Source organism: Emydura macquarii, unplaced genomic scaffold (genome assembly GCF_026122565.2).
Source record: "Emydura macquarii macquarii isolate MOO-44397 ecotype Brisbane River unplaced genomic scaffold, CSIRO-AGI_Emac_v2 contig_2975, whole genome shotgun sequence".
Taxonomy (NCBI): Eukaryota; Metazoa; Chordata; order Testudines; family Chelidae; genus Emydura; species Emydura macquarii.
In genome coordinates, this window is record NW_027133112.1 from 192,299 (window position 1) to 219,132 (window position 26,834).

The 26,834-nt window shown below is 39.5% G+C and overlaps 1 protein-coding gene across 7 annotated transcripts in view; it reads left to right on the plus strand.

The window, feature by feature from the left end:
* Window positions 1-26,834, plus strand: part of PTPN3 (protein tyrosine phosphatase non-receptor type 3) — a 283,828-nt gene that overhangs the window by 145,110 nt on the left and 111,884 nt on the right. For 6 of the 7 annotated variants that reach the window (XM_067569970.1, XM_067569975.1, XM_067569974.1 and 3 more), the window contains exons 9-11: window positions 54-141; window positions 12,603-12,691; window positions 19,940-20,003. In XM_067569970.1, the coding sequence (XP_067426071.1) occupies window positions 54-141; window positions 12,603-12,691; window positions 19,940-20,003 (241 nt within the window). Of the gene's footprint in view, window positions 1-50; window positions 142-12,602; window positions 12,692-19,939; window positions 20,004-26,834 lie in introns of those variants that run through there. The other variant, XM_067569976.1, reaches the window with a different exon arrangement.

The window sequence follows — 26,834 nt, forward strand, 5'->3', positions numbered from 1 at the left end:
TATTTCTAACTGAATGTAGTTATTAATTTGAACTTTCTAATTTTTTTCTTCAGTGGTCTCAAGCAATCTGAAGCAGAGTCCTGCTATATAAACATAGCACGAACCCTTGAATTCTATGGAGTAGAATTACACAGTGGTAGAGTATGTTTACATCGTCATTTTTTGCTTGGAAAAATAATTGAATTTATGAATACTAGTTTTAAGATGAGTCTTTCATTAACAATTAAAACAGTAGCACATCAGTACTGGCTGCAATGTATTTTTAAACTTAAATTGTATTATTTTTCTCAATTTTGCACTTGACATAAAAGTGTCTTGGGTTTTGTCAGTAAATTAAATTGAATTTCTAGAATAGTTTCCTCCTTTTTACTTGATAATACACAAGATTTTAGTGAAAAAAATATTTTCTTGAAGGGTAAAAGTAAACTATATTCGAATGTCTTGAGTACTGAGAAAATAAATGGCTATTTTTGTGACATGGCTGGCAGAAGTCTTCAGTATCACTGTGATTTCTAATGCATCCTTAAAAATCCAGACCCTTTATTTCTTCACTAAATTCTTACACCTGCCTAAATCTGTCCTGTTTTGCATGTTAGTAGATGGAAACCCAAGAAAGATGTGTCTGCAAATGATTCTAGATGGTCACCATAATGTATAGCTTTCTCAGAGAGAGGTTTCTAGCATGCCAAATAAATCACATGATAGGACACCAGTCTAATTGCCTGTTAAGTTTTTTGTTTTGTTTTAATATCTCAGAAAAGGTACATTTTTGCACCTTTCTTCTGTATAATATAGACTGAGAATTATCCTCAGTGTGATTTGCATGTGTCTCAGTTGCTGCCATAGTTGGCCATCTTGTGGAACAAAACTTCTTTTAGCTGAGCTTAGGCACTTGTTTTCCTGATGGACTGCTGCTATTTGTCATATTTTTCTCCAGTTCTTTTTGTATTTGTGCCAAGTACCAAGAAATTTTATGTAAACAGAAGCTTCTGTCTCTGTATTCATAAGAGAGGGAGAGAGAAAAGTTCTGAAAGGTTATTTAGTCTCTCAGTATACTGCTTTATCTGGTTTCTTAAATGATGGCACACTTAAGTGTGTTAATTATGAATTCTTAAGGCTTCTATAGTGCTCTTCTTCTTTGAGTTATTGCACATGTCCACTCCTTTAGCAGTAACTGTTGGGCTGTCACATGCACCTTCTGCTGCCTTGTGATCTGCTGTGGTATAAAGTGTGGAGCTGTCCCTAATCCCCTCATTGTTTTGTTATGTAGTTTTATTTAGAGTGTCACTTCCTGTGTATTCTGGGTACTGACTCCTGGTACTGGGCATATCTTGATCTCTGGACTTTAATTCTTGCACCAGCTGCAAGAAGTCAGGTTTCTGAAGTGCTTTGGGGAGGGTTACGTCCAGGACAAATGTCAGATCTATAGAGACTTCAGGCCCTACACTAAGGACAGATAGGTGAGGCTGTCTCAATTCCTCCATGAGGCAGCCTTATGTCTGTCATTAGAGCCTTCCTGCTCAGGTTAGAAGTGCTCCCCCTGACATTGCAGAGACTCTGCACCACTCCCCTTCCCCACCACTGAGGAAGAAACATGGAGCACCATGCTTTAAAGAAGCCAGCCTTATCCAAGAGATAAAGGTTCCCTATATAGTCTTCCAGCAAACCAACTGTATTACAGGGTAGAATGTACTAAGGCAAGAGATGCTCCCTGGTACCAATGTCGTCTTTCTCAGGGTCATCAATTCTAGCACCAGTGTCTGTGCCATTGAGGCACAGCCCCTCTGAGGTACCAACCCCTTTGATGCAACCCCACCAGCATCAGGGGAACCTCTTGGTACTGACTACGCCGGAGGCATATGCTGCAGCTTAGGATCGCCTTTGCCTCTTGGTACCTGATTCTCCAGCAGTTCAGGAGAATACTTGTCCAGTACCATTTGATAGGCAGTTTTGGTTGCCCTGACTTGCAAGTACCATACAATCCCTGGTACCATGGCTGATGTCAGATTGTCCAGCACCTCCTCGACTGGTGCTATTTAGGGGCAAGCCCAGCATGCTGTCCCTGGTCTCTACGTCTCTGGAGGCACACTGCTGGTCCTTGGCACTGCGCCTCTCTGGTCAGGCAAACTGGGTTTTTCCTCCGAATCAGCAGTAGGCTTCTATGCCCCTTGCTGGGATAGAAGGCATCATTCACTGTCATTGAAAATATTGTGCTTTTGGTACCTAGTAGAGGTCCCACAGTGGTCCAGGGAACTGGATCTATAGGTGGTAGGGGTTGAGGACCCATGCCCTACAAATGGCCATATTGCAGGGGTGGCCAAAGTTACTGACACCCCATGCCCTTACAGATCCTCTGGGCAGAATCCTCTACCCCCACCACCCTGCTGCAGGACAGAAGCTTTGAGCAACCCACCCCAGTCTGGTAGGAAGAGAATGGGAGGGAGGGGGCACATAAGGGGCTCCACAAGCTGCATTTTAACTGTAAAAGAACTGCAAGTGGCTCAGAAGCCACGGTTTGGCCATGCCTGCCATATTGCAACCCTGCCAGTCTCTTCCCACAATAGATCCTCCCTGGTTCCTCCTTTCTCCTACTGTCCAGGCAGATAACCCCACAGCTTTCAGAAAGAGATTCAGGAGGTTATCCTTGGCATCGAGGTCGGTACCGAATGTGACCAATCTTGGCTGCCAGAGCCTCTTGTGGAAGGAGATTGAAGAGGCTCTGTCTCAGCTCCCTTTTGCGCTCCTCCTCCTCACCACTGGATGAGGTTGTGATGTCTGAAGTATCCTCCCTTCTTCAGGATGGCTATCGGGCATAGCTAGATTTGTTAAAGAGGGTTGCTTCCTTTGTGGACATCCAGATTAAAGTGGTGCAGGAGTCCTCCCATAGGTGAGTGGACCTATTGGGGTTGATAGAACCTTCATTACAGTGCTCCCTATAAGTGAGGCTATATTGGAGCTCACAAAGATATTGTGGCAAATGCCATCATCTTTACCTCCAACAGCTAAGAAGATTGACTCGCAGAGATACCATGTTCCTTCCCAGGGATTTGAACATTTCTACACATAGCCCTTCCCGGGTTCCTTGATTGTTTTGGCAGTAAATGAAAGGTGTGTCAAGGACAACCTTCTTCCACCCCAAAGGGAGGCAAAGAGACTAGACCTTTTATGTGGAAACATTTATTCTACTGTTGGCCTGCAGTATCATATTGTGAAGCAGCAAGCCTTCCTGGCTAGATACGATTTCTTCCTCTGGGACAATGTCCTTAAATGCATATAAAAATTGCCAGAGGATGTCAGACAGGAGTTTCTGGCAGTACTCGAAGAGGGCAGGATGGCTGTCAAGACGTCTCTTCAGGCTGCACTGTATGGGGTAGATTCAGCAGTCAGAGCCATGGCATTTGCACAGATGCTCCTGGCTCCAGTCATAGGGTCTTCCATAAGAGGGCCAACAGATGATACAGTATCTCCCTTTTGAGAGTCCAGCTACAGCAGACTATGAGAAACTTCACAGTTTCAAGGACTTGAGGGCTATGCTGAAGTCTTCAGGAATTTACACCACATGCCCTAAAAAAATCCAGTTCCTCCCTCAGTCATTCCAGCTTTACCAGCTATTGATACCTCGACAGTCTGACCAGTCCAGACAGAAGGGGAAGAGTCAAAGGATGAGGCATCTGCATTTTTCTTCCTCTGGGACTGTTTCTAGACAGCCCAGAAATGACAAGCATTCTGTTTGACTGCCATGTTGAGGGCAGTTTACCAGTCTACATTACACCAGTTTCTCCTACCCCTGTTTTTTCCAGCAGGTTATCCCACTTCCTATGTGGTTGGGCCCATATTACCATAGATCAAGGGTTCTAAGCCCTGTGGAACTGGATACACTCTTCAGTTTATTTCAATTCCTCCCTCTTCCTCATCTCTCTTCAAGAACCACTCTCAGAAGGCTGTTCTCCTTCAAGAGGTGCAATCTCTTCCCTTTTGGAAGCTACAGATAGGGTTCCTCCACTCCACAAAAGGAAAGGGTTTTATTCACGTTACTTCCTAATTCCAAAGGCAAAGGGAGGTCTCAGATCCATATTAGATCTGCAAGAGCTGAACAAATGTATAAAGAAAATAAGGTTTTGTATGGTCACCCTAGTCTCCCTTATTCCCTCACTTGATTGAAGTACTGCCCTTTACTTGAGGGATGCTATCTGTCAAAGCCACAGGGGATTCCTAAGATTTCTAGTTAACAACACCCAAGATCAGTTTACATTCCTGCCATTTGATCTGTCCACGGCCTCGCAAGTATTTACAAAATGCATAATGGTGGCGGTGGTGGCGGCAGCTGAGTTCCTAAGGAAAACGGGTACAAGTACTTCCTTTCCTGGATGACTGGCCAGTAAAGAGTTGGTCCAAGAGACAGGTAGAATGTAGTGTGGCCAAGAACTGGTCCCTCTTCAGAGTTCTGGATCTGCTAATTGATGAGGATAAGTCAATCTCCAGAAGACAGACTTCATAGGACAGATGAAATTCATTGTTGATAAGTGCAAAGTAATGCACATTGGAAAAAATAATTCTAACTATCCATACAAAATGATGGGGTCTAAAATAGCTTTTACGACTCAAAGAAGAGAACTTAGTCATTTTGGATAGTTCCCTGAAAACATCCCCTCAGTGTGCAGTGGCAGTCAAAAAAGCTAACAAAATGTTAGGAACCATTAGGAAAGAGATAAGACTATATAAATCTATGATATGCCCACATTTTGAATACTGCATGCTGTTATGGTCACCCCATCTCAAAAAAAAGATGCATTAGAAATGGAAAAGGTACAGAGAAGGACAACAAAATTATTACAAGTATGGAACAGCTTCCATATGAGAAGAGATTAAAAAGATTGGGACTGTTCATCTTAGAAAAGAGACAACTAAGGGGGATATGTTAGATGTCTATAAAATCATGAATAATGGACAAAGTGAATAGGGAAGTATTATTTGCCCCTCCACATAACATGAGAACTAGAGGTAACCCAATGAAATTAATAGGTTTAAACCAAACAAAAGGAAGTACTTCATAGAATGCTTAGTTAACCTGTGAAACTCATTGCTAGGGGATGTAGTGAAGGCCAAAAAGTATAACTGGGTTCAAAAAAGAATTAGATGAGTTCATAGTGCATGAGTCAAGCAGTGGTTGTTAACCAAGATAATTAGGGATGCAACCCCATGCTCTTGGTGTCCCTAAACCTCCAACTGCCAGAATCTGGGACTGGATGACAGGGATCACTCTGTTCATGCCCTCAGAAGCCACTGGCATTTGCCACTCAGAAGATAGGATACTGAGCTAGATGGACCATTGCTCTGATCCAGTATGGCTGTTCTTATGTACACGTCCACTCCATGACCCAACCTCCTTCCCCTCTATATGGGAGTCTGACCAGTAAGAAGAAACTGAAGGGGTTCAGGTTCAGCTCCGCCCTTTATATCATTAAGAGGCAGCAGAGCGTGAAATCGCTGCCATGACAAGTACCACAAGGGAAAAATCTCTGACTCTGGTTCACTGGGCATGCACACACCTGTAGTGGAATGGATGTGTGCTACACATCTGAAAGAACAACAGTTACAGAACAGGTCAATAACCATTTGTTTTCCATAGGATCCACTATAATTGCATTGATAGGGATGAAAAGTGATGTCGTAAATACTGGTAATACTTTTGCAGGGAAGGGGAAAGTATTGTGTAAGCAAATTGTTGAAGAAGTTGATATGTGAACTTGCTGCATTAATTGAATTCGCTTCTGTGATCCTCAGGAAAGCCCAGGTGAAAGACCCCACAAAGATGGGCCTTAGTTCTTCAATAATAATTTAACAGATTCAGCATTTAGAATTTCAATGTGGAAGCAGCCCAGAGCTCTTTCCTGAATGATCCTTTTTGATGGTAGCATAAAAGGAGACACATCTGTTGTTTTTTTGTTGTTTTTGTTTTTAATGCATCTTTAGTTTCATCAACAAAGTCAGAAAAATACTTTACTTGTCTTTTTTTACCATGGTCACTTAGGATGTGTCTACACAGAAAAAGCTGTGCATGGGTTAGCTAATCTGAAGTAGCTTGAATCCAGCTAGCCCAGGTAACAATAGCAATAAAGACAGGCTTCAGCACGGTAGTGCAAGTCACGTATGGACTTTGGGTGCATACTTGGTTTGCTAGCCCATTCTGAAGCCTGTGTTGTGCTGTCTTCATGTCTATTGTTCCCGTGCTAGCTGGATTCAAGTTAGCTTGAACAGACTGGACCATGCACAGCTTTTGCTGTGCAGACATATCTTTAAACATCATGATGATAAAGGCTGGTTGCACCTTGTCTACATCAGGATTCCCAGCGACAATGGTGGTAGCTCCAGTAGAGAATTTCTACAGTTCCTTACTATGGAAATAGCCAGTTTTAGTACTGGGTGTATTTCCTAGTGCAGACAAGGCCATTGTCAGACTTAATATCTGTCCGTCAATTTCTTCTTCTGGAAAGTAGGATAGTATTACCTAAATCAAGCATCACCTCAACTCATTCTCTCTGAGGTTGTCAGATATTAATTTGTGTTCACTCTTCCATTCATTCTGTTAATGGGAGGGGAAGAAATAGTCCTGAGAGTTGAACTTCTGTTCTGTATGCAGCGATGTGAATAAGTTTTATTTAAGAGTCTGCATGTTTCCTATTTTGATATATTCTTATAATTTAGATCCTCAATACATTAGGCCCCACTCCAAGTCTAACCACTCAGCCCTGACCAAACCATCATTTGCCAAGGGAAAAAAATCAGTGATTTCAGTATAAGGAAATCACATACCAGTAAATCATTTCCTGAGTCTCTTAAACACAGATCTCTATTTTAACTTCAGTGTGTGGTTTACTGACTTACATATGCTCATTTTTGTAGTTAATATTTTTATTGTAAACTAAAACTGTAGATTACATTTGTAACCACACTGACCACTTTAACATACATTTGACAACTAGCGTTATATGAAAGACATTTTACATCAGTTTAGACATCTTTGCTAGGAACTAGATATCTATTGTAAATATGAAATGAGACCACAGAACAATGGCATAGTGGTTAGAATGTATTTTAAAATGAACCTTTGTTTTTTAATTAATTTTAGTTCATTTTATTTTCTTTTTTTAACTCATGCTTATAGATTAACATCCTTGTAATTTTATGTTTACTTAATATTTAAATATTTTATTTACTATTACTATTTAAATATCCTCCTCCGATTTAAAAACTCATCCTCCAATTCCAGAATTAAATTTGATCAATTATCAAGAAAGTTTTTTTTTTTTAATTCCTGCACTTGCTTCACCCTGAAAGCCAATTTGGGTTCTTTCTGCTTCTTTCATCTGCACCAGTAATTGCATTCAACAATTATGTTGACAAATGTGGCCAAACAGAGTACCACTTGCTTTCCTTGACAGGTATTGGTTCCTGCGCCATTTAAGAGTAAAAACATGTTTGAATCCAAAAAATAAACAGATTTGACTTGAAACAGAGAAAGTAGATGTATTTGATTGTGGTGATGTTTTTACAGAGCCATTTTTCTGACCACAACTGGACTTCAAAGAAAAACCCACATTTATTTTTGTCAGGCTGGACATCCAAGATATTCCAATGAACAATCTTATTATCCAGCATCTATGTCATTAGCTAGGAGTGTGTGCTGTCTTGAAGGTACAGTAGCAGAATGGGGATTAGGGCTCGGATACATTTCTAACTCTAATACTAATATGTTTTGACAAGTCACTTAAGGGATGCTGGTTAGGTTTAAAATTTTAATGTGCCTACCCCACAGATCTCAATCTAATCCTTATAATTCTATATGGCAGGCAGATAAGAATTATTTTTCCCATTTTACAGCAATGGGAACTAAGGCACAGCTTCCAAACACAGAATGGTACTTACAAAAAAAAATTACAAACTCTAAATAATAAACGAGACTACATTTTTTTCTCAACTTTAAAATGTGGAATTTTCTTGGTGTTTGGTTTTAAATATTCTCCTGTGAGAACTGCAGCTCAATCACTGTAGTGTTGTGTTTAAGAACCTTCTGGAAAGTAACTAGCCTTTAAACAGAAGTGGAAGTGACTTGAAAGTGTCAGTTTCACTAGTGTTTAAAGTCAGTTTCTAGTCCATTATTATTTGTAGTAGGATAATACCCTAGAGCCCCAGTAGAAGAAAGTAGAATACTATTGGTTAGGAGGATTGTCACTCTGTATCATCTCAGCTGCTGATTTGGTGAAGTAGACAAGGGCATGGTGGGTGAGCTAGCACTGCAGAGGAAACTGACCATGGGAGCTGTAGTCAGTGAACCCCAGCTCTGGAGGAGGGGACCTGGCTGCGTGGCACTGCAGGTAAGAGCTCCACCTAGAGTTAGGGCATGTGCCACAGGCAGACCTCTGGTACAAAACTTGGGGGAAGCAGGTTCCCCCCCCCCTCCCCCCGCCCTTTCTAAATGGCACCCCTGACTCCAGCCTGGGTCAGCCATTACAAGTAAAGGCCAGCTTCACTCCTGTATCTTTGGGCTGAAGTATGTTCAGTTGCTCTGTGGGAATGGCACCAAGTGTAATCTGGTCACCCTTAGGAGTTGTGAAAGGCTGGAGCATGCTCAGTGAGGATGGAATCCTTGTAGATTTTAGCTGTTAAGGTCTAGCCAAGTCTCTACTGAACATGTGCAACCGCCGGTTTTTTCCCCAGATGTTATAAACTGACCAGCTTTGGCAGATTTCCACAGGGAGAGCAAAAGGCCGATTTACTCATACAAAAGCCAGTGTATGCCCCAAAGCACGTGGGTGCTAGACCTGTCCAAAGAAAAGGTCACCAGAATCTTTTTAACATTGAAAAACAATGTATTTTTCTCTAGTCTCATTCTTAAATGGCTGAACCATTTTCCAAGAAAATTCAGCCTGAGACTGATACCGTTACCCAGGATGGAAAATTTGAGCCTGAATGGTTGCAGTGTTGTTGTAGCTGTGTTGATCCCAGGAAATGAGAGAGAGAAGTAGATGAGGTAATATTTTATTGTTCGTGGAAGATCTAGGGAAGGAAGCAGAGTTTGTCTGAGCTAATTACAAGTTGGGACAGATTGTTAAACTGGAGGGGTAACATGTTCGAGGCGGTCACTTAAAATGAATGTGCAGTTGGGATAGATGGTTATGCATAAAGAGTTTGAAGAGGGCAGTTAAGAGTAGAAGTCAGTTTGGTGTGTTGCAAATGGGTGTAATGAGCCATCAAATCAGTGTCCCTGTAAAGTCTATGGCTTTTGGTGTCTGAGAGTTATGAATTTAAGTTCCTAGGCTCACCTTTTAAAGGTGTTGTGCAGTTTTCATTGAGGACAAGTATTGAAAGATCAGATATGAAGTGACCGCTTTGTGAAAGTGTTCTCCCACGGGTGATGTGGGGTTTTTTTGTGTGTTATCATTTTTCTGTGCGAGTTCACTTGACAGCATATGATTATCTGGGTTTCACCCACGCAGGTGGTGTTGGAGCATTTGATGCAGAGGATGAGGTACCACCACATGTTTTAATAAGCATGTGTAGAACCCATGAATCTTGAAAAGTGTGTTGTACGGGTATTAATCATGATGGCACTGGAGGTATGTCTGCAGGTTTTGCATCTGTTGTTTGGGTAGGGTCTGGTGCTGCTTTGCATGTCCATTAAACAAGGACAGTCCACCAGAGAAGTAGATCATATCATAGAATTGGCATCAAAATACCCTGGGTCAACCCTCTTCAGTTCATGAAATTTGTAACATATAATTTGTAACTCACCATGCTGCCTGCTAACCTTAATTGACCACTTCAAACACTTTATGCCTAACATCTAAACTCCAATTGCCCACTTCATTTCAAATGACTGCCTCCAACACGTATTATTCCTTCTGCTTAACAATCTGTCGCAACTTGTATTTAGCTCAGACATTTTGCTTCCTTCCCCAGACCTGAGGAAGAGCTCTGTATAGCTTGAAAGCTTGTACCTTCCACCAACGGAAGGTGTTTCAGTAAAAGATATTCCCTCACCTACCTTGTCTTTCTGGTTAAAGTTTGGCAAAGTTATAAGCAACTGAGAACAAGGTTTTATAATGAGAAGTGTCAGGCAACATTAACAGGTGCTAAAAATAGAATCATGCCTGGGGAGTAACATGGGCGGTGGCTTGGGCTAGCCATCCAAGTATGTACCCAGCGGGTCCAGGCAGGTTTGTACTCCCTGAGGCTGATAGCCTGAGCTGGAACCTGTGCTACTCCTGGCTGTGCTGCTGTTTTTAATATGCTAGCATGTCTACCTTGCTGGGAAGACATACCCTCAGAGAAGATCTCTCCCTCCCTACCCCCCTGGTGTTCCCAGTTCTTTGTCATTGTGCTCAGATTTGTTTAATCTTGAAGGTTTTAGATTTCATTCTTATGTGAGGATGAGGTTACATCAGCATAAAAAACCCAAAAAACCTTGATCAGGCACACCATCTGGAGTAACTGGAATACTTTAGTTTAATTCTTCTCTGTTCAATGGTTATCAATCCCTTATTTCTGCTAACGTTTCCCCCAATTAGCTCTTATGAGATCTCTCAGCATTCTTTCTCCAAAGCTAGCTTTTCATTGGCCACTTTAATCATGTTTGTGTTTGTCACCCTAAAGAGGCAAGGTGATTGAATCCTGGCGTACAAGTCAATTGCTTCTGCTTATTGCTGTTAAGCTGTTCGGCCGATCTTATTTACCCTTTTTTCTATATTAATCTCTTCAGAGACAGGATTTGTATTTCTGTTCCTCTTGCCAGTGTCTGTACCATTTATGGAATATGAATAATTGATAGATACTAACGCTGGCACGATATGGTACTGTTTATCCTTTACAGTGTACTGTGATACTTGAGTCAAGTGGCATAGGAGTTGATGATCTGTGTTACGAATGTTCAGCAATTATTCAATCTTATTTTATATATCCTAACAACCTTGTAAATGGAAAAGATAATTTGTTCACATACATTCTGTCTCCTGCCAGAGTTTTGTTCAATTACATTCTACTTATTTTATTCTCAGTGTCATTACAATACAGCAAAAACGGAAGTTGGGGATTAAGGAAAGAATATTTATACTAACTGAGCAAAGAGAGCCATCTAGGGGGGAATTTAGGCTATTGAAAGTTTTAAGAGAATCCAGCATTACCTTAAACGGTGTTTTATAAAATTTCTTAAGGCAGCTCTTCTGAACCAAAACTACCGTTTTAAATATTGGGTTCCTAAAGTTGAGAACCTAAATCTATATTTAGGCATAAATGTTCAACTCCTTGTAGAAATATGTATATTATAAGATGAATATATACATAGATCACAGTGAATTTAGGAAGCCAAGGATTGCAATTTTATATTGGAATTAAAGGAATTAAACTAAAACTTTGGCTAAGCAATATTTTATATATTTTTTCTTATACACTGTAATTCTAAAATTCTTGTGTGAATTCACTTTCCACTAAAAGGAATTCCATAAATAAGATTTTAATGAGATTTATGTTCAGTGATGAGAACCACAGGACAGAGAGAGAATGTTGTTTGGCTGAAATCAGTAGCTTACATTTTTTTATTTAACTTATCCAGATGGTGCTTGTAGATAATATTTTGTGTCTATAAAACGGTTGATTGCATGGAGGTTGGACATCTTGCAAAGATGGTTAATGATCCCAGTCTCACGACCTCTTGATTATGTCACTCCTATTCTACTACTTTATGTAGCAGATCCATTGTAAGGTCTCAGTCCTGCAAACCCTATTGTGCACATATTTTAATTTTACACAAGAGTAATCTGTGGAATCACACACACACATTATTCATTCTTCAGTATTTCATATATGTTGGAAATACCTTTATCACTACCAAAATAACAGCAACAGATGCCCAAAAGAAAGGAGTTTTAACAAATTAATTCACTTTTGGGCCAGGACACCTCTTCTCCTTGCCCAGAAGTCTAGGACCCATTTGTCATGATCTGGCGTACCAGACCATGGCACTACTAAGGACAGTAGAGCCGACCTATTAGTCATATCAACATGTATGTGGCCCCAACTCACTTTTATATAATGCTTGAGTCATCTCTCATCCAGCCAACTCTGTTTGCCTCTGGTAGGTCCTTCTGAAGTCAGTGAGAGGAATGATTTTCCCAAGTCCTCCCAAACAGCCAAGGATTGGGAGACTGGGTGCCCAAATTCCTAAATACTTTGAACATTTAACTGACTGAGTAGGGGCAAGAGCTCTAACTCCTCCCTGCCCCCTATGCCCTGCCTTATAACAGGAGAGAAAGATGCAAGGAATTCCTCTTTCTGTCCTACCGTCACAGATAGCATTAAACACAATTGCATGAGCTAACGTTATAATGCTTCTCTCAATAGTAAGACTTTTATACTGCATTTTAGGTAGAACTAAGTTAGAAATATCCATTATAACAAATAGTGCAGAAATCCTACCCTTTGAATTGTAAGATTTTTGTGTTGTCTTTTTATTTTTGCATATGGAAAACCCATAAATGAGTTCACATGTAGAAAAAAATGAATTTCATAGGCTTCTTCTGTGTTTTTACACTATTTTTCTTTTTCAGGATCTACATAATCTAGATTTGATGATTGGAATTGCTTCAGGAGGCATTGCTGTGTACAGAAAATTTATTTGCACAAGTTTCTATCCCTGGTAAATGTTACTTGTTTCTACTTCCTTTATTAACCGAGTTACAACTGCTCTTTTAAAATTTTAAATAATATTTTCACCTGGCATGATTTTTATTCCAAGGAGGGAAATCTGTTACAGAAGGAGACATGTTATGTTTTTGTGATATGTATATAGTTCTAGCTGGGTTGGGTTAAAGTGAAAGCTCTGGATTCGGGGTCTGATCCTATAAAGATTCATGAGTGAGTAATCCCACTGAGTTTAAAGGAATCAGTTAAAATTCAGTGGCAGACTGCTGTCTGATATGTATATGCAGGATTGGGACTCTGTTCATCCTCCACATCTTCTGTCCATAGGCCCAAATGACTCTGGTTAAATTTTTTAATATTGCTAAAGAGCTCAGCAGTTAATTGTAGATTATCAGCAATTTTACAAATTTTGGTAAACATGGCATTTGCTTCTGTGAAAGAAAGTACCTAACCAACAAAAATGACAATTTTCAGGAGGAGCTGAGATAAATAAACAAGCAAAAAAGGAATAAAATAAGTCTATAAGATCATCCAGTGTTTTCTTGTAGGTTTGGGGCCTCTAAAGAGGGAGATACTTTGACCGCTGTGTAATGCTGAAAACAGCTGTATGCATTCATTTTTGATAGGAAGGAGACTCCATGGTTGCTGACCTCTGTGTAAAGTGATTGAAATGCTATATACAAATCTGGCCTTAAGATTTTGGAGAGGGTCTGAAAGATGATTCTTCTCCACTCCTCCATTTACTGACCTTTTTTTCTTGTAAAAGTGGGATTATTTACTACTTCAATCTCTTCAATTGTGGAACCGGTGTCTCACTGCCTGTTTGTGGTATTAGGCATATCTTTCAACAGTTTTCTGGGGAAAGTTTCCAAAGAAGTTGGTGCTAATCTCCCAGACCTCACAGAATAATACATTCTGGTGAGTTACAGATTCCCCTCTTCTGTCTCTTATTTAACTACAGAGTAACCAGCAATATTAATATATCTTAAGTACTCAAGTCATCCTATCCTTTTATCAAAAACCTAAGCAATAACTGATAGAGTAAAGCACTAGAATATATTATAAATTTAAATGGTCTATCCTAATTTTTTCTTCTTATTCCCTTGGTTTCTTTCCTTTTTCTCCATTTTTCAACATGTATCATCTTTTGAATGGTATATCCTGTACAACTCAGTTGGGGGTAATGCAGCCATCCCAAATCCATGCCAATAAAAACTTTATACCACACCATGACATTGTATGTGTTTTTGTATATCATTTAATGCTTGATAAAATACCGATTTTTCATCATGTACTTTTGATTCTCTTGAAATCTGCCCTTAGTCCATTTCCTCCTTTATTAATTCTAGACATCCAAATTTTTAAATGCCTTTAAACAGCTGCTTTTTTTAAAGATTGTCTGACAGGCGAACATTTTCTTCCTCTTCCAAACTTTTACTCTGCCAGAATTAGTAACTCATGGTCTTAGGTGGGCAATATTTATGTCCTGCATCAGATCTAAAACAGAAGCACTGAAAAGGGGTAATTCCTAGCTTTCTACAACACTTCTAGTCCTGTAAGATGCAGAGATTGGATACTGGAATTGCAACATCATGTATAGAAAGCTATTTTAAGTAATTTTTTGAGCCTTCAAAGCTTTTTATTCAGAATTTTGCCCCTCAGGTTTATGTATGTTAGACTCATAATAGCTGAGGCATTTGCAGGTGAAAGTATGAAATTGATAGGAACAATCCTAAAAAGTCTCTAAAATAGTTTCTTCCCTGCAAAAAACAAACAAAAACTCTTGATATTTGGGGGAGAGGCTTTATTGGTACTCATTTCTGATTGCCTTGATACATCATCAGGCATGATTTTGCCACTCGTGAGCAATATGGTCCCTCAAGTCATTGTGAGAAAATACAATGCTACGCCTTCCTGTACTATACATGCCAAATGCATTTTGTATTCTGTGTGCTTAGACATATTATAAAAAGATAGAATATGATAGATTTCTATAATGCCCTCAGTGTCTTTCACCTAAGGATTACAATGTGTTCTGTAAACAAATATTAAAATCTTTCACAGCTGCCACCATGGGGTGGAGGTGCTCGGGTGGGAAAAACATTACATAGTGACAAATGGCTGAGAAGGAGATACTCTAATAAAAAGATAAATCCTGCTTCAGCTTAGACTTTCAGTAAAACTGTTGTAAGTCAATAGGGTATCCTTGTCATGAAAATTCATCTTTGGCACAAACAGTTTAGAACTCAAGATGGCAGCAAACACTATCAAAGCACTCTTTCAAAAAATTCTGGAACAATATTCTGTAGTATTAATGGACAGCAACAATTGACAACAATGTTGTAAGGTAGTAGCCAACGTGGACAAAAAGAGCTCAGTGATAGATGTAATAAAAATACTATCTTGGCAAAAAATCAGATGATCTACAATCAAAACAAACTATAGAAGAAAAAACCTGACTGATCTGTCAGTCTGAATAAGAGTCAGAATAGTCGGTTTCTGAAAAATAACATTGCTTGGACTTGTCCCAAATTTTGATCCACTCTGGGGAAAAAACAAAACAAAAACCATCTAAAAAATGGCACCAGGACATTCCAGATAGTCTCAAAATTAATTGGCTTATTTTGCAAGTAAAAAGGCTTTTACCTAACACAAAATTTACAAATTTCCTCCAGAATCTGAATATATATTGCATCGCTGCTTATAAAGATGCAATAGACCAAGTTCTGTTCTTTATTATACATGTGCAGTCCCTTTGCTTTCAAAACACTTGCAATTTTGGAATCGTTTTTCTGAGAAGCCTGCAGGACTGTTTTGACGTTACTTGTTATTAGCCAAAATCTAATTGGCTTGCCTTCTTAAATTGTAGATTTTCCGGATTTGTGTATAAGAGAGAAAAAAAACTTACAGCTAAGGAAATATTTTCTGTTTAAGTCTAAAGTAGCAGCTTTCTTTAGCTTAGGTTTAAGTGTGAGGGCAGATTGATCAGTTTCTTGAACTCCTTTGGATTTCAGTTCAGTCTTCGAGTTCTAATAATATAAGAACATAAGAATGGCCATATTGGGTCAGACCAATGCTCCATCTAACTTAGTTATCCTGTCTTCCGACAGTGGCCAGTGCCAGATGCCTCAGAAGGAGTGAACAGAACAGGGCAATTATCAGGTGATCCATCCTCTGTTGTCCAGTCCCAGCTTCTGGCACAGAGATTTGTGGTTATGTTGCCAGCTTCATAACTTTCTTTTTTCTGATCTCAGTAAATGAAGAGGAAAACCTGAGCCAAAAGATTTGTCATCTATGGTGGGACAAAACTATTGTGTACTTTAAAAGTAATCAGTAAAACCTAGTGAATTTGTGAATTTTACAGGGAGCCACTGTAAATATTGTAAAATGAGCGATAAGGGTAGAGGAGTTACCAATAAGAATGTGGACAATCGCACTGTGTACAAGTCATATTCTATATGTGACATGCTTGAGCACTCATGAAATGTAAGTCTACTAATGACAGCATAATCCACCAGGAAACAAAGAAGGAATTCTCATGGATTACTGTTCCTCCCTGCCATTCTCTTTAAAAAAAAAAAAAAAAAAAAAACCCACCACACACACAACTGTGTGATGTCACAGCTGTTGGTTATGAGATTAAATAAATGTATTTCCTTTAACAAGTGCTCTGTGTCACTGAATTAAGCTGCTGAAGTTGTACTCTAAAGAAGTAGCACTGGCATTGAAGAGGAAACAGACATTCCTAGAAGTGAGAGATGGTTATAGGGAGAGGGAGGTGTAATGAGACTGAGTCAACAATCATAGCAAGAGTGCAGAAACAGTGGTGGCAGACTAGTGTAAGCAGTATAACACATCGATTTAGCACCCAGAACCAGATATTAAATAAAATAAAACAGTAGAAAAATACTCACTAATTTCACCTGTTTGTTTAAAAAAAAAAAAAAAAATCCACCATGTGGAACCACCTTGACCTCTTATAGGTCATCAGCAAGATTGGAACCCATGTTCTTTAAATACACAGTACAAATGTATACCACTTGAGCCAATGGTAAATAGTATCAATGCTCAGCTGTTATTTTTTCTGTAGAGTAGCCAAAAGAAGGGGACATGACATAAACTTTACAGTAGCTTTTTAACAAGTATTTGCTTGACAGCAGAGTAATGTTGAGAATCAGAATCCTTGGGTTCTATTCTTGGCTCTGTTTCTGATGATACAGCCAAGAGCACAGATTTGGCACATTCATTCTGAAAGGCCTTGTGGCTAAGTGGCTGGGACTTGCCATGTTACAGACAAGGATTCTATTTCCAGGTCTGCCACAAGTGACACTGTGCAGTCTGTTACCTTATTTAAGTAATGATCTGGAGGATGGGGTGGATTGCACCCTCAGCAGGTTTGCAGATGACACTAAACTGGGGGGAGTGGTAGATATGCTGGAGGTTAGGGATAGGACACAGAGTGACTTAGACAAATTAGAGGATTGGTCCAAAAGAAATCTGATGAGGTTCAACAAGGACAAGTGCAGAGTCCTCCACTTAGGATGGAAGAATCCCATGCACTGCTACAGACTGGAGACCAACTGGCTAGGCAGCAGTTCTGCAGAAAAGGACCTGGGGGTTACAGTGGACAAGAAGCTGGGTATGAGTCAACAGTGTGCCCTTGTTGCCAAGAAGGCTAATGGCTTATTGGGCTGCATTAGTAGGAGCATTGCCAGCAGATCAAGGAAAGTGATTATTCCCCTCTATTTGGTACTGGTGAGGTCTCATTTGGAGTATTGTGTCCAGTTTTAGGCCCCCCACTACAGAAAGGATGTGGACAAATTGGAAAGAGTCCAGCAGAGAGAAGCGACAATGATTAGGGGGTTGGGGCACATGACTTATGAGGAGGGGCTGAGGAAACTAGGCTTGTTTAGTCTGCAGAAGAGAAGAATGAGGTGGGATTAGATAGCGGCTTTTAACTAACTGAAAGAAGGTTCCAGAGAGGGATCAACTAAGCTGTTCTCAGTGGGAGTAGATGACAGAACTAAGAGCAAAGGTCTCAAGTTGCAGTGGGGAAGGTCTAGAATGGATATTAGGAGAAACTTTTTCACTAGGAGGGTGGTGATCTAGGGAGATGGTGGAATCTCCATCTTTGGAGGTTTTTAAGGTGCGTCTTGACAAAGCCCTGGCTGGGCTGGTTTAGTTGGGGTTGGTCCTCCTTTGAGCGGGAGTTGGACTAGATGACCTCCTGAGGTCCCTTCCAACCCTAATCTTCTGTGATTTATAGAAGGGTTGAATGTTACTCTTCCATTTCCTAAGGCAAGAATGTGAGACATTGCTCAGTAATAAGGGTTGTAAAGTGCACAGCCTTCACACCAATGAGTAGAAAGTGCTAGAGTAGAAATTCAATGTAGCTCTCAACCCAATTCACCTTCCCCTAAATCAAAACGGGGAGTCACTGCTGGATCCCCTCTACATCCTCTATCTAGAGGTCTAGCTCTGTGACAGCTATGTACGAGATTCAGTGGAGATTGGGAGGAATCCTCAGAACGATTGTCGTGTGCAAAGCTCCATGGGTCTGCAGCATACTCAGTTAAGGTACAATGTTCTGAGATTTTAGCAGCAATCTTCTAACACAGCGGTTCTCAACCTTTTTTTCCCGAGTACCACTTGGGAAAAAAAAGGGAGGGGACTAGCGGCGGGCGGGATTTGCGGCGGGGTTTCGCGGCGGCGGGGAGAGACGGACGGCGGGGTTTCGTGGTGGAAACAATACCCACCGCCGAAACCCTTCCGCCGTTTCCCCATTTTCGGCTGCAGAGTTTGGCAGGGGCGGGTGAGAGGGCCCATCCGGCGGCGGCAGATTCAGCGCCGCGCGTACCACCCAGCCATCCGGTAAGTACCACCGGTGGTACGCGTACCACCGGTTGAGAACCGCTGTTCTAACAGGTATTACTGTGCACGTACAAAAAGCGGTTTTCAGATTTATAAATTGGCCAAATCTGGATTTTCTTAGGGGTAAGCCATCTCTCTGACTCCAAAAATCCCTTTGTCAAGTTTCTTCTCCCAAGCATGCAGGAACTAGAGCTTTTAACAAACCAAAACAAACAAACAAAAAAGTTGAAAATGTTAACAGGCAAAACTACATATTTTTAATAGTCTTTTTCTTGTAAATGGTGGAATGACTTTGAAACTTTTTTAAAAAATCTTGAGACACAAACAAGCATGGAAAATTTCAGCCTGAACAATTAATTTGGTTAAGTTTTAATAAGCAACTACTAACATGCTTATAATGAAAAGTGTTAGACAAGCTTTAACAATAGGCACTGTTGTCATCTCTGCCTACAATAAATGAATTTGGGAAGTCACCACCAACACCATGTATATTTAGAACATCATAGCTCGTTTGTTTTTAACTGTACAACATAAAATGTGTAAGGATATTACAATGTTAGAGGATGTGATCCATCAGTGTAAGGAAAATCTTAGCACTCATACCTGTACCTTTCCCCCCATTCTTCCTCTCCCCTACTCCCGCAAAAGCAAATTAATATATGATTGGAATATTTAATGAATAACCACCAGTTGTTCTCTTGGGCGTTTAATAATACAGTAGCATAAGATTTTTCCAAAAGACAACTCCAAAATGTGTTTTTCTGTTTATTTTCAAAATGATACCAATAATGTGACATAATTATTACCAATAGTAATATGATTTATATTGTCATCTGCTCTGTGCAAAATTTTTGATATCATATATGGCCTAATGTATCCTGTTTTCAAAGTCCTACATTTGCCTCTTGGTAGTCTGTAATTACAGTATGATTCATTAGTTACACAAACTCAATGCCATTAGGTACTACTGTGAGAAGAATATGGAGAGGAAAATCTGATTCTGTTTGGGTCTTTGCTACAAGTACCTCATGCAGCTTTGTAGGTGAGAATTGCCACAGGGAGCTTCCTGCTTATGCTAACAGTCAAGTCTTAGAGAGTAACTACCGAATAATGATTTTTAAAAGATCCTCTTCGCTGGCCAAAGTTTCTGCTCCGGTCTCTTGCTTCGGTGCTGTTTTTGACGGTGGTATGTGTGTCACTTAGCTGCCAGTCTCCACCCAAGAGGGGATTGCATTTTATTAGTCACGAATATGTAATGTTATAATGTACTTATAAGAATGACAGGCATTATAAACATGTATTATGTATCACTTTTTGATTGTTTTGCTCTATTTTTATGGATTGTTATTTAGTGGTTTTTGTTTCCTTTTAGGGCGAACATATTAAAAATTTCCTTTAAAAGGAAGAAGTTTTTTATACAGCAACGGCAAAAACATGTAAGTAGTTCAATGTTTTACTTCTTTTCTTCCCATTTCATTTATGACATTTTTAATAAGTATTCTGTAATTCTTTTGACTTGTAATGAAAGGAACCACTGTAGTAATTTTAGCCCTAAAGTTCAGTGGGAGAAGAAGCTGGCTTTATAGGTGCCCTCAATCCTTGCTGCCTTTCTATATTTGGCTCTCCCCATTGAGTTCCCCCTTTCCTCCCCCCACTCTCTGTTTCCACCTTTCCCCCGAGAGCCTCCTTTATTCCCATTCTAATCAAGTTTAATTGTTTCCACCACCCTCACCCAACCGTACCTTTTTCATTTCAGTGTTTTTTGGAGATGTGGGGGTTGGGGCAAGCAGAGGGGATCTTCTTCCATTCCACCACGTTCACCATTCCCTCAGATTGACAGAGGTTTGCTGCCTTTTTCTCAGATGCTCTGCCTGCTCTCCAGCTGCCTGCAGAATCTGCTTTAAGGGTTAGTCTGCCCAGCAGCTCAGAGGGGTAATTTCCAGCTTGGGTAGACATACGCACCTTAGCTATGCTCAAGCTACTATGCTAAAAATAGCAGTGTGGCTGTAGTGGCATGAGTTCAAGTACAGTCTTGTCTGACTTCCTGGGTGCATAGTCAGGTGGCTAGTCCAATCCCTCGTGTGTGTGTCACCACAGCCACACTATTTTTAGCATGCTAGTCCCAGCATATATGTCTGCCTAAACTGGGAATTACACTTCCCATCTGCTGCGTAAATGTACCCTACGTGCAGATGAGCCACTTTATAGCTGCGTGTCTCTGGTGTGTGGGGGCCTGTAGGAATGAGACAGCAGTGCAGGATACATGATGCTGGTCATTGCTGCCATCCATTTTCCCAGATACATTCTCCTCTACATGGGGCTCATTGTTGAAAAGGGGTTGCATTATGGAAAAAAAGTAAAAATTACAACTGAAAGATCTGGGGATAGAGGGATAACAAGTGCCTCCTGCAGTATAATAATTATATAATAGCTTCTAAGTTGGCAAAATAGGATGGTATACATGGAGATAGTTAAAATAATTGAAGGCAGAAATGTCTTTACATTGCTCGCTACAGGTTTTCTTTATAAGTGATTTTTCTTGTAAACCAGTGGTAATATGACCTCATAATGTGGCAAAAGACAGTACTGCAGTTGATAATAGATTCTGATTAATATATTTTGATCTAGCTGTTTCCTCTAAATCAATGGAGAAACCAGTCAGTCTCTTTTTTGGGGAGAGGGGATGAAAAATATTTAGACTATAACATGATAAAATATAGACATTCGTACTTAGTAATGTGTAGTCTGAATACTTTTGAAGATATTTGCATGTGGGGATTCTGGGGTTTTTTAAACAAAGGCTGTAAATTTTTGCATATCATTATAATTATAGTTAAATTTGGGAGTGTCTTCCACCTCTACCCAAAATATTAAAGGAGAAAAATATGGACACCCTCTTATAATTACTGTAATCCTAATCCTGATCAAATATCAAGTAAAATGACAGCTGTTATCCTGGACAAGTTGTCACAGGCTCATTATTAAGAGAAGAAATCTTCAGGGGCTCTCAAAACACCCTTCTCCTTGGGGAAACAAAAAGAGAAAAACTGGTGATTTAATGTCACATTCTCCTGACTTTGGGCTATCTGGAAAGGGGGATGAGTCCAGTGTCTTTATTTATATATATATATATAAAAAAAGGGGTGGGGGGTAGGAGGGGGAGAAAGATAAGATTGAATAATGTGTTAGTGTGTGGCTTAGAGTTTTCATCAACTAATATCTAGACTGCCAATGGTCAAGTCACAAGACAATGCCTGGACCCCAGGTATAGGACCCTGCAGAAGGGCAAAACAGCAGGTAGTACACGTCAGGGAACTTTCTCACCCCCTGGAGCAGGGTTCTTCTCTTTATTTTTAAATTGGATGGTGGTGGTTGTAGGGTTTTTACATGAATTCCAGATGCTGTGTGGAGGCGTTCTGTGCTTGTAAGGCCTCTACTATAGAAATTTGGATATGGTGGGCCTCTGCATACCAAGTGGGACCCATAAGTGTGCTTGGCACACCACTTCAGGGGGTGCACGGGGCTCCCAGATTTAGCTGCTTTATTTTGGGAGAAGACTGGGAGAGTCAAAGCCTATCAAAGATAGATTTCCAATAGTTGCAAACTGTCCCCAATTTCTACTATAATATATTAATTATTTACAAATATTCATCAAATGGTGTATGCAAATAAATGTCAGTCTGTGGATTGGCTGCCAACTGTTCACTTATTCACTCTGAATAATTTGTGGTGAGTGGTCACAAAGTATTGTTTCTGTTCCCTGATTGGATGACTGAAATACCAAATCATGAACAGTGAATGTTCTTGTTAACTTTTGAATATTCTTGTTTGCATTTCAATACTGGCATACATATGAACAGCAGCAGTTCCCAAAACAGTAATGTGAACAAAATCCCCTTCGTGTTAATGTTTACAAACAGCGAATAATAAAATAAATGTGTGGCCAAATTGAACAAAAGGTTGGAACTTGAATAAATGCATTTTTTAATATTTAATCAGTAGATATCATTTTAAACATATTTGTTCACTGCATAAAGACTTCTTTACTACTGTCAAAAAAGTTAGATTACACATTCAAGAGAGCTGCATCAACTTTGAAAAGGACAGTGTTCTCAGAGTTCGTTCTGTTGAGAAGCTGTTTATCTTGGTGAAAAATGACAGCGTTTGAAAGCTGTGATTAATAGCTATACACATGTCGTAAACCATCATTTCCTTGTGTTTTATAACAATACACAACTATCATAGTAATGCAAATGGCATCACACTTAAAGATCCACAAAACCTTAAGGATAATAGGTTCAGCTGCGTAATCTTTGTCTTTCTCTGTATATATGAAAAAGCAAACCAGGTACATTGTTAAGTCTCCAGATGTATCCATTGTTGTCAAATACATCTGTAGACAGACATAAGGTGAAGTGAAGGGGGACATAAGGGAGACAATTCTGCAACCCAGTGATTTGAATAGCAGTCCTGCTACTCTGCCTTTCAATGAGAGGCTATACTTGCCTTGAAGACCCTATTTTTCCATTGTGGGTGAGACAATCAGGCTGCCACTGGCCTGCTTCAGAACATCAGGCTGCTCAGGTGGGTTGTGAGGGGAGGTGGCTGAGTATATTTTAGTTTTTGGATTTATCAACCCCCCCACTTCAGAGTTCTGAAGGAAAAAGGTTAAATAAGACTGAGAAAAAAGACTGAGATTGGGAGGAAGAGAGAGACCAAGATGGAGGGGAAAGCACAGCAAGGAGCAGGTCCTGTAAACCACCAAAGTCTTAATGAGTAAGGTTTCTTTATGGATCATGACATTGCTATAATATCCCCAGGCTTTTGTATGCCATTGCGATATTTAGATGGATGGTATTTCTTGAAAATCTGGAGAAAGTGCTCAAAGGCCTTGAACAGATGTTCATTTAAGACATTTTTATTCAGTTCCGGCCTGTTGATTCATGACTCTCTTAATCCCTAGTCCTTTTTTCTCTTCAATCCTTTTTCTCTTCTGACTTTCAATTTCAATACTTCTCTTTGTGTGTTTCTTCCCACGCCAGCTTTTCTCGAGAAATAGCTGCTCGTCTGTTCTTTCCTCCTGGCTCTTTTCTGATCAGCTGTTTAGCAGAGAGTATCTAATGCTTCTGATTCTACTGAAGAACTGATCAGAGGAGGGGGAAGGAACTGATGGATCATATAGTGACTGATGCTACTAAAGCCCAACTGTGACATTTGGGTTTACTGGAAGGTGTAAGATACAAGGCTAGGAGTAGAAGCCATGCTTGCTAATCAGCAAACATTTTAAACGCTTCAAGAAAGTGAAAAGTTTTTATCAAACATGTTTGTTGTTTACTGAATACTAGCCACATGGCAGTTCTGAGCCGATGTAGCTATATTTTTACATATATGAAAATTTCACTAATTTGCTATTCTGTGAGCAACACATCTGCAAACCTTCTCTAATTGCTAGAGGCATCACTTGATTCAAGTGCTGGGTGTGGGTGGGGTTTGGAATTACAGGGTAATCCCCATTAATTCCTAAGAACCTGCTTTTACTTTTACTGGTTCCAGCACTCAGTCCACAAACCTCTCTAACTGACATTACAGTCCTCACAAATTGTGAACTGTTGAAATCCAAGGGTGCTAGAGTTCGATCTTGCAAAGGGATCATGAACATGGACCCTTACATCCACTTGTAGATCCTTTGATTTAGTAAGATAATGCATGGGTTTAATGGTCAGGGATTGTGGATCCCTTTGAAGGATTATGCTCTTGGTGAGCAAAACATCTTTTATTAAACTTTTTTCCATTCATTAATAATTTTTTAAAAAGGTGACTGGATCATCCTCATGCCTTCCAAAATGAGACGAGCAAGCATCTGATTTTTCAGCACACAAAGGGAGCTTTTCAAAGTTACCAGTGACTACAAGTAGGGACTACAAATGCTTTCCCTTGCCCAACAAAAATTCAAGTAGGAAAAGCTAGGTAAATTTCATCCCTTCCCTTTAAACCATGCATTATTAGCATAAGGTTAAACTGGAATGTTCAAGTTCACAAATTCTTACAGTCAGTATTACAGCTGGACAGAAGTGTTTGAAATTTTTCCCTGCGTTGGTCTTCTTTCGAACAAGCGTTTCAATTTACTCAGTTTGAAACAATATTGCAGCCATCAGCAGGTCGCTAAGAAATGCCAATTGCCATTAAATATTTTGTTACTGAACATTTTTTTTTACATGGCAAAAAATTCCCTCCAAATCTTCACAATACTTATGTTTATAAGTTGTTTATTTCAGTATAAGCACTATAATAGAAATATCCATGATCACCAAATACTGTTTTAACTCCAGTATGATGGAACAAAGTTTAAAAAGAAGTACATTATTCTTTTCTTGTATAAACATATCCGTGGTAAATGTTTTAAAATGTATCTGAGGAAAGATGCATGTTAGACTGACAGTAAAACAGATAACCAGTTAAAATGTCCACATACAAAGTGCAAAATCCTGCTCACCTTTCTCATGGAGGTGTCCTATTGGTTTGCATAAGTATGGTTTGTATGAGTAAAATGATCAGATTTAGTCAAAGTGATTGCAGTATGTGATATTTAATAAGTAGTTGTGAAATGTTAGTTCTGAGTGTGTTTAGCTGGTAGGTGATGTTTTAATAATTGGGGTCTACCCCAGTTATGAACTCAATTGTTGGAAAGTGGGTGAAGGATGTAAATAAGATGTCAGAATAATTTATAACAATAAATGATAGAAAAAGGTGCAAAAGGGAAATAAAAAGATTAGTCTAAACAAAACTATCTACTGATACTGCCAAAGGACTGTGTTAAGATCGTGATTGTAAACAAAAGATAAAATTGGAAATCAATGGACCAAAAGTGCTGTGTGGGAAATTAGGCCTAATCTGTGGACAAAATAATAAAGTTATGTGCTTTTCCAGCCATCACCTCACTTGGGGGTCCTTAAAAGAGAGTACCATGAAATCATGACACCAGGTGGGATGGGTGAACTGGAAGAAGGGAGTTTTTACCATCAGAACTGCTATTCCCACTGTCTGCTGGGACCCAGTGATCCACCAGGAAACTGTTGGTCCTTTATTGTCCTGATTGTGAATGGCATGATGACCAGAGTGGGTCAGAGAGAGGGAACTGAAGACATCGCTACCTCTACCAGCGTCGGCCAAGTCCTAACAGCGCTTGGAATGTGAGACTTGAGTTCCTGCTGTCACTTCTTCCCTTGTGTGTCCTTTTCCTTCTCCCACCTTTCTTCTTCTTTTTCTTTTGCTCTCTTTTTGCCTTATGTTTAATAAGAGTCAGGCATAGCCAGTCAAGACTACATCTTTTGCAAAACTGCTGAGAATCTATGATTAGAAAGGCAGCTAAAAGCAACATGTTAAACAGCCAGAAGCTGATATAAGTTTGCTAGGTTTCAAAGTGGCTGATAAGACTGTGTGTTGTGCCTATGTTCCTCTGGAAGCAAGGTTGCAAATAAGAGGCTGCACCAGAGAAAACAGTATTTTCTGTCTTTGTTATTCTTTTCTATCCCTTTTCTCTGTGTGTTGGTCTTATTTTGCCTTAAAAAAGCAGCATCAAATTTAAACAGCATCATCTCCAGCCCATCTCAATTGTTTCTTTTTTCACTAAAAAGGACAGCTTATTACCATCTTTAAATTAAGAGACTATTAAATGGAGGGTTTTCCTTATAAAATCTTTCTACAGCTAAAGGAAAAGGGAACAAGAGATATTGTTAAAATGAAAACCTTATTTAATACTTGATTTTAAATGATTTAATTTTTTTCCTTTTTCTGTGTCTAATAAAAAGTTAAAAGATTTTTAGTGGTAGTTTTTACCATGGAACTAAGCAGACCATGGTGACTGCGCTCAAAATCTTGAACCTTGTTTAACTGTTTAGTGTTGTGCAATACAATGTTATGTTAGCACCTTTGGCTCTCTGCACCTATTTATTTAATTGAAATTAACATAACAGTTATATGGTGGTGATAGTCTTGTTTATAGTGCTCAGTACCATGGTCAGTGCTGTAATCTTCTGTGGTATGCTTTTTGGTAGATCTCTATATCTTAAGTAGATGCTATCACAAAGTAATTTAGGAACTATGTTGAGTCTGATTTTGGTTATTTCTAAACAGATTTTCTGTTAGAATGTACTCCACACTGAATTTTTGTTTTTCCCTAAACAATGTAGGTATATAAAACCCAAGTAAAAGATTTTTTTGTGTTTAGTTTTGGAAGGATTATTGTTTGAAGACCAGATATTTTCAAT